Below are 13,559 nucleotides of genomic sequence, written 5' to 3' on the forward strand. Positions count from 1 at the left end.
TGTTTTACAACATTGAAACAGTGGATTTAATTTAACTTTTTTGACTCTGATCAATAGAAAAGACTCTTTCATGTCAAAGTGAAAACAAATTTCTACAAATTGGTCTAAATTTATTACAATTATTAAACACAAAATAATTTATTGGGTAAGTATTTATCCCCTTCAAGTCAGTATTTAGTAGATGCACCTTTGGCAGCAATTATGGCCTTGAGTCTGTGTGGATAGGTCTGTATCAACTTTGCACATCTCGACATTGCAATTTTTCCCCATTCTTCTTTACAAAACTGCTCAAGCTCTGTCAGATTGTATGGGGATTGTGAGTGAATAGCCCTTTTCAAGTCCAGCTACAAATTCTCAATTGGATTGAGGTCTGGACTCTGACTTGGCCACTCCAGGACACTAACTTTGTTTTTAAGCCATTCCTGTGTAGCTTTGGCTTTATGCTTGGGGTCATTGTCTTGCTGGTAAACAAATCTTCTCCCAAGTCACAGTTCTCTTGCAGACTGCATCAGGATTTCCCTGTATTTTGTTGCATTCATTTTACTCTCTACCTTCACAGCCACCATCATGCTTCACAGTCAGGATGGTGTGTTTTTGATGATGTGCGGAGTTTGGTTTACGCCAAAACTAGTGTTTAGTCTGATGGCCAAAAAGTTCAATTTTGGTTTCATCAGACCATAGAACCTTCTTCAGAGTCTCCCACATGCCTTCTGGTAAATTTCAGCCAAAACTTCATGTGAATTTTTTTTCCCCAACACTGGCTTTCTCTTTGCCACTCTCCCATAAAGCTGCAACTGGTGAAACACCCGGGCAACAGCTGTTGTATGCGTATTCTCTCCCATCTCAGCCACTGAAGCTTGTAATTCCTCCAGAGTCCTCGTAGGTCTCTTGGTGGCTTCCCTCACTAGTCCCCTTCTTGCACATTCACTCAGCTTTTGAGAATGGCCTTCTCTAGGCAGGTTTACAGCTGCACCATATTCTTTCCATTTCTTAATCATTGACTTAACTATACTTCAAAGGATATTCAGTGACTTAGAAATTTTCTTGTATCTATCTCTTGACTTTTGCTTTTCGATAACCTTTTTGGAGTTGCTTGGAGTGTTCTTTTGTCTTCATGGTGTAGTTTTTGCCAGGACACTGACTCACCAGCAGTTGGACTTTCCAGATACAGGTGAATTTTTACTACAGTCAATTAAAACATCTTGACTTCTCCAATGAACTAATTATGTGACTCCTCAAACCAATTGGCTGCACCAGTGATGATTTGGTGTGCAGTATTAAATGGGGGTGAATACTTGTGCATTATTTTGTCTTTTATATTTGTAATTAAGTTAGACCACTTTGTAGAGATGTTTTCACTTTGACATGAAAGACACATTTTCTGTTGATCAGTGCCAAAAAAGCCAAATTAAATCCACTGTGACTCAATGTTGTAAAACGATAAAACATGAAAGCTTCTGGGGGGGGGAGGGGGGAATGAATGCTTCTTAGAGGCACTATACCTTAATTTATCTTACAAATTTAGATCAGATCATTTCACTTAATGATTCAATTTCTTTTCTGCTTTCTTTTTATCTGTATCGTCTTTTGTTTATCTTTGCTCACCCTCACTGTGTTTTCTCCTCTCCCCCCACCGGAATTTCTTTCTCAGGGGTAGCAGCCACCCAGACCCTGCCCACAGTCTATGGGGTGGTGGATCTCTATGGCATGGCAGTGAAGGTGACCATTGTCCACAATCACAACCACTCAGACCGGCTGCGCAGGAACAATGCCATCATGAGGGCGCTGTCGCCGGACGTGGGGCGGCGTGTCTTCGATTCGGGGGATGGCGAGGTGGAGCGGCTACTCTTCCACCCCAACTGCGGGCAGAAGGCTGCCATCGTCTGTGACGGCCGGACTGCCCTGAGGCCGCAGTAAGTTCACGGTCCCTCAGCTCCTGAGTTCAGTTGTGCTCTAGGACTTCCAAGTTTACTTGGAGTTTTGTATGTAGTTGTGGTTGTTCCATTACAGGAAAGATGGGGCTATGGAAAGAGCGCGGAAAGGATTTACCTAGATGCTGGTTGTTGTGACGTGAACAAAGTCAACGGAGAGACACTGAACTAGTTGGTATAGAAGTGTTTTATTCAACAGAAACGAGCATCAGGCATCATATTGAGACACTCTTGGAGGAAGAGGCCTCCCAAGCTAAAATTACATGACATTTTTTTAATGCTAAAGATCAAAGGTAACAGCAAGTATGTTTACAATGTATTTACAATGCTTCCTTTGAATTACATATCATTTTTAAACACCTCCGTCTTCACACTCAGACTCCATGCAACCAAAATGAATGTGTATCTCCACTGACTCCAGGCTGCATTTATGCATATGCAGACATTTAAGATCAATTATTCTGAGCTGCGTTTTAAATCCAAACTGCACTCCATGTTCAAATCTGAATTATGCCCCAACTTCAGAATGTACCCTAACACTGGTAAACTACTTCTGTACCTTTTCTTTAGAGGGTATGAGCTATCAGTAGAGGTTGTCAAAGGTCTTCTGAACCAATAGGCACACTCTCTCAGCTCAAACTGCCTGGCCCCTCCTTCAGTGAACTGGGGCAAGGTTACTGGTTCATGGTCATCCAGGAAGCCCAGGAAGAGATCAGAAGAGTGAATGCTGTCAGAATCCATGTGGAAGGAGACAAATCCATCACCTCCCTCTGGTATTCCTCAGCCTTCCCTTTATTCCATTGTCCACTGCCCTGTCCTATTAGATTCTTTCAGCCCCCTCCCTTTTCCAAATGTTACTTCCCAGCTTCTCTCTTCATCACCTTCACCCACCCAACTTCCCTCTCACCCAGTCTTACCTATCAGCTACCAGCTTCCCCTTTCCCTACTACACCCCCACCTTCTGGCTTCTGCCCGGCCTCTTCCTTTCCAGTTCTGATGAAGGGTCTTGGCGTGAAACATCGACTATTTATTCCTCTCCAGAGATACTGAGTTCTTTCATCATTTATAGTGTGTGCGCGCGCGAGTTGCTTTCTTCTGTACTCTGTTGCTCCCACATCTTTCTTGTAGTGTGGTGACCAGAACTGTACATAGTATTCCAAGTGCAATCTAACCAATGTTTTGTATGGCTTCAAACCTGACTCCCTAACTCTTGACCCATGTGGGCAGGCATACTAAATTAAATACCTTTTTCTCTGCTCTCTTCACCTGGGTCGCCACTTTCACCTACCTGTGAGGAAGCAATCGGTTTAAAACTTAGAATTGAAGTTGATTTCTTTTTGTTTATACGGTAAATGGATGGGGTGCAGTGTGGCAAAAGCCGTAAATAAATTTAAACCCAGAAATCAGCTATTACTTAACCCTTCAAAAGCTGAAAAATCTCTGATCCTCTGACCTAGTGCAGTGAAGCACTGTGCTACCTTGCCATTAGAAGAGAAGGTTCATTTAACTTGTTTCTCAGCCCGTTTTGGAATGAGCTGCAGTATCAGTGTATTCTGGTTAGTTGGGACACAGGAACCAGTATATTATGGGCTAATTAAGCAGCTGTCCCAATTAGCTTAAGTTTCATAGCAATAGTTAAAGTATCAAAAAGACAAACTACTATTTAACTGAATAACAAATTATGTATTTCAATTAAATACAGAATAAATTAGAGTGCTACCAAAACTACTACAGTATATAAAAGTGTATTAGTTCCTAATAATTATCAACAGAGGAATTCATCCCATGTACGGTTGCCGTGCTCTCCTGGTTGAAGTAAATAAACAATCAGCGCAGACATCTAGTGCAGATAATGGACAGTCTTCATATAATGCTTTTGCGATTGCATCCCCGAATCTTCATTTTCTTTGTAACAATCAAGATGATTGTTGATACCTTCAAATTCTTTGTAGTTCCTAACTTGTTGAAGTAGTGAAATCGTATCATTTTCACTCCTGGCAGTTTCTGGCATCTCCAAGTCTGAATGCTTGAAATCACAATGAGCAAAACAGTTCAGAATGACTTGCTGCTTATTTTTCACCAACTATCAGTGACAAGAATTGCTGCTTTTTTGAAGAGGAGCACATACAACTGGCGCTATTTGAAAAAATGGTTTGCGGTTTGCTTTAAGCACAGTATCGTATCTCACGGCCACACTAGTGTGTGTGACTGATGCTGGTTAAAATGCTGTTTGCCGTGTTCCAGTGAAATGGCATAGTCTCCCAAACACACGAAGATAATCGCAAACACGAGAAATTCTGCAGATGCTGGAAACCCAAAGCAACACACACAAAATGCTGGAGGAACTCAGCAGGTCAGGCAGCATCTATGGAAATGGTTAGATAATTGACGTTTCAAGCCAAGACATTTCTTCGGACTTCTGAAGAAGTGCCTCGGCCCAAACTGCAGATTATCTATTTATTTCCACAGTCACTGGCTGAGCTCCAGCATTTTGAGTATGTTGAAGGGAATCTCAGCTATTTTCTTGATTAATTTTTGTTCATTAAGAGTTGTCCTAAATAAGCGGATTCTCTGATTAACCAATGGCCCAAATAATTGAAATCCACTGTGTAACCAAGTATTAAGAAAGCTATTGCATTAATCAACATACTCACGTACTTAAAACAAAATTGTCAGTTTTGAAGCATTTGTTTGACTCTTTAGTCTCAGGTTTTTGATTCAGAATAGTTTATTTTCATTTATACCTGGACACAATGAAATTCATTGATTGCATGTAGCTCACAGAGTAAACATTATATGTTCATTAGCCACTATGAGGTATAGGAGGTAACCTAATTAAGTGTCCACTGAGTGCATTTCTGTATGTATGTGGCCTTCTGCTGCTGCAGCCACTCTACTTCAAGCTTCATTGTGTTATGCATTCAGAGATGCTCTTCTGCACACCACTATTGTTCTTTTCTTTTGCCCATTACACCGCTGGCATTTAGGGCAGCAGTGGAGGTCCTCCATCTCTGCAGGTGTTCAGGGCTTCCTTCATCATGTCAGTAGCTTCCTCTTGGAGGATTGGTGGACCACTCTTAGTCTGGCCTCTCCCTTTGACCTGTTTGGCATGGGTGACCCTACCAAGAGCCAAAGCATAAAGCCCTGACTCCAGCCAACATTGCTCTCCAGGTCAAACCTCTAAGCCGTACAATAAGAAGTGTTGGTCCTCTTGTAGGACACCGCTGTTATAACGTGTGGTTATTTGAGTTGCCGTCACTTTCTTGTCAGCTTGAACCCGTCTGGCCTTTCTCCTCTGACTTCTCTCGTTAACAAGGTGTTTTCGCACAAAGAACTGCCGCTGACTTGGATTTTTTTTTTTACACCATTCTCTGTAAACTCTAAGGGAATGTTATGCATGAAAATCCCAGAAGATCAGCAGTTTCTGAGATACACAGATCACCCCATCTAGCACCACCAATCATTCCAGGGTTGAAGTCATTTAGATGACATTTCTTCCCTATTCTAATGTTTGGTCTGAACAACAGCTGAACCTCTTGACCATGTTTTTCAAAGATTCAAAGGTTCATTTGTTATCAAAGTATACAACTCTGAAATTATTCTTCTCCAGATAGCTACGAAACCGAGAAAGAAAAGAACGTCAGCACGATCGTCACCCCCAAATCCCTCCTCCCTGTTGAAAAACTGAGCCAAAATGGAACAAGCACATCGTCCTCCAAATCCCCCTCCCTCGCACACGAAAAAACGAGAAAGATTTGGTGAAAACATAGAATAGTACAGCACAGTACAGGCCCTTCGGCCCACAATGTTGTGCTGACCCTAAAACCCTGCCTCTCATATAACCCCCCACCTTAAATTCCTCCATATACCTGTCTAGTAGTCTCTTAAACTTCACTAGTGTATCTGCCTCTACCACTGACTCAGGCAGTGCATTCCACGCACCAACCACTCTCTGAGTAAAAAAACCTTCCTCTAATATCCCCCTTGGAACTTCCCACCCCTTACCTTAAAGCCATGTCCTCTTGTATTGAGCAGTGGTGCCCTGGGGAAGAGGTGCTGGCTATCCACTCTATCTATTCCTCTTAATATCTTGTATACCTCTATCATGTCTCCTCTCATCCTCAGTCTCTCCAGAGAGTAAAGCCTAGCTCCCTTAATCTCTGATCATAATGCATACTCTCTAACCCAGGCAGCATCCTGGTAAATCTCTTCTGTACGCTTTCCAATGCTTCCACATCCTTCCTATAGTGAGGCGACCAGAATATAACAAATTATAAGAGTGGTGGAAAAAAAAATCTGTAGTCCAAGTCCACATCCAAAATGCAGAAAACCTGGGTAACATTCTCCGAGCACAGTGATGGGCTTTTCATCTGTGGCAGCAGAGCAATCCCACCAACAGTCAAAGGGCAGTATCCCCTCTCTGACAACAGAACAAAATCACTGGTAATCAAAAGGCAGTCTCCACTCTCCGCAGCAGAGTGATCCCACCAGCAATCAAAAGGCAGGCAGTGGATGCTCACCTTCCACATTCGCCTCAATATTTCCATTTCCCTTGTCACTTTAGTCAGCGAACATGGAAGCTTTAATCGGCGAGATAGAGTCAAACATCGGCTTGCACACCACAGCCTTCTCACCACAAAGTTCGTGCACGCGGCCTTTGCCTTTCAAAATTCTCTCAGAGACTGTAGAGTGCTGAAACACCCAAACTGCAAATCACAGGCTTCAACAGTTCCAGAATCACATTCAAGACAGAAAACAAATTAAAAAGACATAAGAAATGAAATGTATGGTATCATGAGCTATCCAGAAGATGTTGACTGAAGGAGCATTTTACCAAGCACTGTCTTGACCGGAAGTTTCTATGCATTGAGTTGTTGCCACATGATTGGCTAATTAGATCTTTGGATTATCGAGCAGGTGTATCTAACAAAGTGGTCATTGAGTGTATCGTTCATTATGTGCCCTGCTGTATTCGAGACCACTTTGTTTGGTACACCTGCTCGTTCATGCAAATATCTAATTAGCCAATCATCTGGCAGCAACTTAATGCATAAAAACTTCCGGTTTTGATCGTTCTTGGCAATTTTTTTTTACTATGTAAGTGGTTTGCCATTGCTGCCTTCTGGGCAGCGTCTATGATGCAGTGTGACAAAGCCATTGGAGAGACGCAGGTGGTAGATACAAAGTAGTCTTTTATTCGACAAAATGAGACACAGCAGGTATCAGAATGAGACCCTTTTGGAGGAAGAGACCAGCTCGATCCAATATTACATGACATTTAATATGCCAAAGATCAAAGGACAATTCTGTAGTTACAACTTATTTACAATGCTTCCTTTGAATTGCATGTAATTTTCACACCTCTTTCACACCCACACTCCAGACACCCAAAATGAATGTTATTCCGCATTGTCTGTTCTTTCAATTAACAGCTCTAGGATCCTATTTTCCAGAGTTCGTTTTAAATTTAATCTACAGTCCATGTTCAGGACTAAAGATGGGTTGCTGAAGTTAATATTTTGTCATGCACTCTGTCCAGAATATTCTCTAACAGCTGTGTGTTCTTCCTATACAGTGCAACAGATGACTTTAACCACGGGGTGGTGCTCAGCAACAGGTCCCTCAGGAGCAATGAGATCTTCCAAGTCCGTATTGACAAGATGGTAGACAAATGGGCTGGGTCCATAGAAATCGGCGTTACCACTCACAATCCTGCTTACCTTCAGCTACCGTCCACTATGACTAATCTACGCTCAGGTCTGTTTCCTTCGGTACCTACTTTTATTTCATTTTTTCCCGACCAGTACTCCCTTCCCTCACCTTTCTCCTATTTCCAATCCGTATTTCAGTACAATGGTATTTTTGCCCTTAGAAAAGTAGTCCAGAGACTTGAATTTTCCAATAGTGATTTAGGAAATTGAATTAAGTGTGTAGATTGTTTAAAAAAAAGTAGATTGAGTAACTAATATGTACTCTTTTAAGAAAAGATTAACAAGGATGTTTCCATATGGAAAGATTGAATAGGTTAGGGCTTTATTCCTTGGAATGTAGAAGATTGAGGGGAGATTTGATAGAGTTATACAAAATTATGGGGGGGGTATAGATGGGATAAATACAAGTAGGCTTTTTGGGTGGGACTGCAACCAGAGGTCATGGGTTAAGGGTGAAAGGTGAAAAGTTTAAGGGGAAACATGAGTGGAAAATATCTCAAAGGCTGGTGAGAGTGTAGAACGAGCTGCCAGTGGTGCACGTGAGCTTGATTTCAACATTTGAGAAGTTTGGGTAGGTACATGGATGGTAGGGGTATGGAGTTCTATTGTCCTGGTGCAGGTCAAAAGGACTAGGCAGTTTAAATGGTTTAGCACTGACGAGATGGGCTGAAGAGCCTTTTTCTCTCTTGTACTTTTTGATGACTCTATGACCAGAGGACCAAAATTATAGGAGAGGTTGGCCAGCTTAGGTGTTGTGTCTCTAACTTTAGAGTAATATTTGAGTAATCTTGTAACTATATTGCTTGATTAAGCATATTTTGTTTATATAATTCATTATGGATTAAATGTAAAAATACATGAATTGTATACGCCATAATGCTCGTGATATATGCACGCTTTGCTTATAAGAACAAAGTAAGACTGGCATATCTTGGCCTCTTGTTTTTCTTTTAATTAGTTTAATGTTTTGAAGTTGTAAAACAATGTCTTTATTCCCTGGAACATGGGAAAATGAAGGGTACCATTTATGTTTAAAATTATTAGAGGGATAAATAAGCTGGATGGTTCAATTGTTTCGTCAGGGTTGGGTGTCCAAACCTAAGGAACACAGATTCATCAGGGCAGGGTGTCCAAACCTGGGGAGCACAAATTTAACAGGGTAGGGTGTCTAAACCTAGGGAACACAGATTCATCAGGGTAATGTGTCTAAACCTAGGGAACATGGATTTATCAGGGTAGGGTGGACATCCAAAACTAGGGCGGACATCCAAAACTAGGGCGAACAGATTCATCAGGGTAGAGAGCACAGATTTGTGATGCAGAGGATGGTAGGAATGGGCGACCAGAGAAAGTGGTTGAGTCAAGTTTCATTAAGGGAGGACTTGGATAGTCTATGGAGGGGCATGTCTCAGATATGGTCCAAACGCAGAAAATTGGGGCCTGCTGAGTGGATACTGTGGTTGACGTGGATGGGCCAGTTGGGCAGAAGGGCCTGTTTTCGTCTGTATTGCTTGATGGCGCCTTGATTTTAATTTAGGAAGGAAGCCTGCAAATCGCACTCTGCACAGCAGGTGGAGTTGGTGCCTCGCAACTCCAGTGACCTGGGTTCACACACAAGAGATGCTAGAAATCCAGAGCAGCAAACACAAAATGCTGGAAGAACTCAGCAGATAAAGGAAGTATCTATGGAAAAGAGTAAACTGTCTCTGTTTGGTCTGAGTCTCGTCTTCAAAGTTCTACTGAAGGGTCTTGGCCCGAAACACAAACAGTTTACTGTTTCCCATAGATGCTGCTTTTACCTGCTGAGTTACTCCAGCATTTCGTGTGTGTTGACCAGAGTTCACTCCTGACCTTTGGTGCTGACCTGGAGTTTGTAGGTTCTCACTGTTACTGCACGAATTCCCAGATGTGCTCCAGTTTCCTTCGACATCTTACTCATCCCTGCCTAATTTTGTTTAAACTGAAAAGGTGGGTTTGTTGTTTCAGGTACTTGGATGATGACTGGTAATGGAGTGATGCACAATGGAACTACCATTCTAGACGAGTATGGTCACAACCTTGATCGCTTAAAGGTGAGGCTGCTCTGCTTTAACCCTTTTGATAAAGGTTATGTGGGGGGGATGTCCAATTGCATATACTTGTGGCCCATTACGCCACTGGCATTTAGGGCAGCAATGAAGGTCCGCCATCTCTGCTGGTCTTCACTGTGTCAGTAGCTTCCCCTTGGTTTTCACCACTGTCAGTCACGCAAGTCCCGGGTGGAGATTCAGGAATACCATTACGCTCAGGTGCAGAAGGATTCTTCATTGCTATTTCCATAACAGTTTTGTTTTGTCAGTCAGATTTGTTATTCCTGAGCTGAACCCCCAAACCCAGAGGACTGGTGGACCACTCCCAGTCTGTCCTCTATCCTTGGACTTGTTTGGCACGGGTGACCCTACCAAGAGCCAAAGTATAAAGTCCTGACTCCAGCCAATATAGCTCTCCCGTTCATTGAGGCACACAAGACTCCAAACCCAACAACAAGATTGTGGTCCTCTTGGAGGGCCAATTTCATATAAGACAGTAAATTTAGTGCTTTCTTCTGAACCAAGGCTCAGTGGATCAAGCAGCATCTGTGGAGGGATCTGTGGTATCAGTGTTTCAAGATTAATTGTCTGCTGGAGGAAGTTCTGAAGACCAGTTGGTTATAATTATGGTCATTCTTTTTATTCAAGAAGACTTGAGCTTAGTTGGGCTGACCAGTCTTTTCTCAGAATGGTATTGGTTTCTGAATTGTCGGGGAATTGTATTCTCAACTCATTGGTCTCTGCCAACCGTGTGGGAAACAGAAGGCGCAGAGAGAGTATTGGCAGGTAGTTAAATATTGACCCATGACTACGGGGAGAGCTTTCTCCCATCTGCCTTACTGAAGTATCTGTGGGATCTTTGGTCTTGAGGGGGCAGAGGAGGCCCAGAATTGAATTACTTGTTCTTTTGTACTAATCACGGAACACAATGTATGGACTCTCTTTCAATGACTCTACAACCCATGTTCCGAGTTCTATTATTTACTTATTATTTGAAGTTTTTGTATATTTGCATAGTTTGTTGTCCTTTGCATATTGGTTGCTTGTCAGTCTTTGTGTCTAGTTTTTCATTGATTCAGTTCTATTTCTTTGTTCTATTGTGAATGCTTCAGGAAAATGAATCTTAGGGTAGTATATGGTGACATTTACGCATTATGATATATTTATATTGAACTTTTGAAAATAGTACTTGTGGCAGTGCTACATTCGCATAGCCCTGGTCCTCTCGTCTGAGGCTGTATCCATCTGCCAGTGGGACGCAATCCATCTCACGACCTACTGACACACTAGTAAGGGTACAGCTATCTCACACTTGCACCAAGGTGTTCCCTGGAGCTAAAATGGGCATGGTGGAAATAATTGTTTTGTGATGAAGGAGAACTTCTTCTCTCAGAGGGTGGTGAGAGTGCAGAGCGAGTTGCCAGTGCAGTGGTGCATGTGAGCTTGATTTCAGTGTTCCAGAGAAGATTGGATAGGTACAGTTGCAAGAAAAAGTTTGTGAACCCTTTGCAATTACCTGATTTTCTGCATTAAATTCTCATAAAATGTGGTCTGATCTTCCTCTGTCACAATAATATACAAACATAATCTACCTAAACTAATAACTCAAACAATTGTACTGCTTAAATTTAGTACTTCTCATCAATACTGAGTACACCATTTAAACAATCGCAGTCTCGGTTCTAAAAAGTATGTGAACCTCTGGGGTAATGCCTTCCACAAAAGCTATTTGAAATCAGGTGTTCCAATGAATGCTGAAGGAGATGAAAAAGAACCCAAGGGTAACAGCAAAATACCTGCAGAAATCTCTAGAATTTGCCAAAGACTCTGTCCGCTATAAGAAAAACACAACGAGAATGGTGTTCATGGAAGGACACCATGGAGGAAACCACTGCTCTCCAAAAAAAATTGCTGGATGTGTCAAGTTTGCAAAAGACCACCTGGATGTTTTGTAACACTTCTGGGACAATGTTCTGTGGACAGATGAGGAAAGAGTTGAACTTTTTTGGCAGAAATGCAGACTGCTATGTTTGGAGGAAAAGGGGCACTGTACACCAACACTAAAACCTCATCCCAACTGTGAAGCATAGTGGAAGGAGCATCATGGTTTGGAGTCACTTTGCTGCCTCAGGGCCTGGACAGCTTTCAGATGTTGAAGGAACAACAGATTCAAAATTGTATCAAGACATTTTACAAAAGAATGTTGGGGTAGTGTTCAGTCCCCTGAAGCTTATACAACAAGACAATGATCCGAACCACTACAGTAAATGAACAACAGAATGGTTTAATAAGAAGAAAATTCCTATTTTGGAATGGCCAAGTCAGAGTCCAGATCTTAACCCAGTTGAGATACTGTGGCATGACCTGAGAGGGCTGTTCATGCAAGGTAACCCAGAAATGTTGATGAGCTGAAATAGTTTTGTTATGGAGGAATGGTCTAAAATTCCTCATCACTGTGTGGAAGCCTGATCAACTCCGGAAACGTCTGGTGGAGATTATTGCTGGTAAAGGAGGTTCTACCAGTTATTAAATACAAGGGTTTATGTAATTTTTCCAGCCTGGACTGTGAATGGTTAAACAATGTGTTCAATAAAGACATGAAAAATACAATTGTTTGTGTGTTATTAGTTTAGGCAGATTGTGTTTGTCTACTATTGTGATTTAGATGAGAATCAGACCACATTTTATGAGTAATTACTACAAAAAACCAGGTAATTGCAGAGGGTTCACAAACTTTTTCTAGCAATTGTGCATGGATGGCAGGCGTGCGGAGGACTGTGGTCCGGGTGCAGGTTGATAGGACAAGGCAGCTTAAATGGTTCAGCGTGGACTAGGTGGGTCGAAAGGCTTGTTTCTGTGCTGTGCTTTTTTCTGACTCTGTGAATCTATTGGGGGATCCTTAAATCGGGGGTTGCTGGGCAGCGTAGCTCGAAGGGTCAGAAGGGCTTATTCCACTCTGTATCTCTAAATAAATAGCTAAGTAAAAATTACCTGATAACTCACTCCAAAGAAAATCAGGAGTAGGCAATGCCAAAGAGAAGTTTATACCAGTATCGGGTAGACAGTCAGAATCTTTGTCCCAGAGTAGGAATGTCAAGCTGTAAAGGACATGCATTTCAGAAGGATGTGCAGGACAAGTTTGTTTTTCTACACAGAGCAGTAGATGCCCGGGCTGTGTGCAGCCAGTGTAGAGGTAGGTAGTGTTTAAGAGATTATTAGACTCGTGAATCTGCAGGGAATGGCAGGATAGGGATCCTCTACAGGATGAAGAGATTTAATTTCAAAATTCAAAGTACATTTATTAGCAAACTACACATACAGTATGTCACCATATACAATCCCGAGATCCATTTTCATGCAGGGCATACTCAATAAATCCATAATAGAATAATAACTGTGATAGGGTGCAGGCAGTTTAAATGGTTTCAGCATGGATTAGATGGGCTTAAGGTCCTGTTTCTGTGCTGTATTTTTCTATAACTCTATGATGTCTTCTGTGATCTTGAGACAAGCCAAGGTACGGCATTTTCAGAACAGATATCGTAACTTATCAGTGACAGTAAATAGGCAGTGTGGTGAGGAAATGCGTGGTTAGTGACACTTGCATGTTAATAATTGCTCCATGCAGCATTGGCGCTGTTACGTGCAATGCCAACATGTCTGTGCAGCTCTGCTCCTGAAAATATTGCATCCTGATGGCAGCAGTGAGAAGAGAGTACTGGGTGGTGGGGGTCCCTAATGATGGAGGCTGCTCCCCTGCAACATTGCTTCATGTAGATGTGCTCAGTGGTGGAGAGGGTTTTACCTGTGATGGATTGGCCCATATCCACTACTTTTTGTAGGATTTT

At 42.1% G+C, this 13,559-nt stretch overlaps 1 protein-coding gene across 2 annotated transcripts in view; it reads left to right on the forward strand.

Moving 5' to 3' along the window:
* neurl4 (neuralized E3 ubiquitin protein ligase 4) overlaps positions 1 to 13,559 on the forward strand; it is a 134,583-nt gene that overhangs the window by 55,180 nt on the left and 65,844 nt on the right. For both annotated transcript variants that reach the window (XM_063048849.1, XM_063048850.1), the window contains exons 7-9: positions 1,652 to 1,913; positions 7,507 to 7,688; positions 9,629 to 9,714. In XM_063048849.1, coding sequence (XP_062904919.1) covers positions 1,652 to 1,913; positions 7,507 to 7,688; positions 9,629 to 9,714 — 530 coding nt within the window. The remainder of the gene's footprint in view (positions 1 to 1,651; positions 1,914 to 7,506; positions 7,689 to 9,628; positions 9,715 to 13,559) is intronic.

Source organism: Mobula hypostoma, chromosome 5, assembly GCF_963921235.1.
Source record: "Mobula hypostoma chromosome 5, sMobHyp1.1, whole genome shotgun sequence".
NCBI classification, from domain to species: Eukaryota; Metazoa; Chordata; class Chondrichthyes; order Myliobatiformes; family Myliobatidae; genus Mobula; species Mobula hypostoma.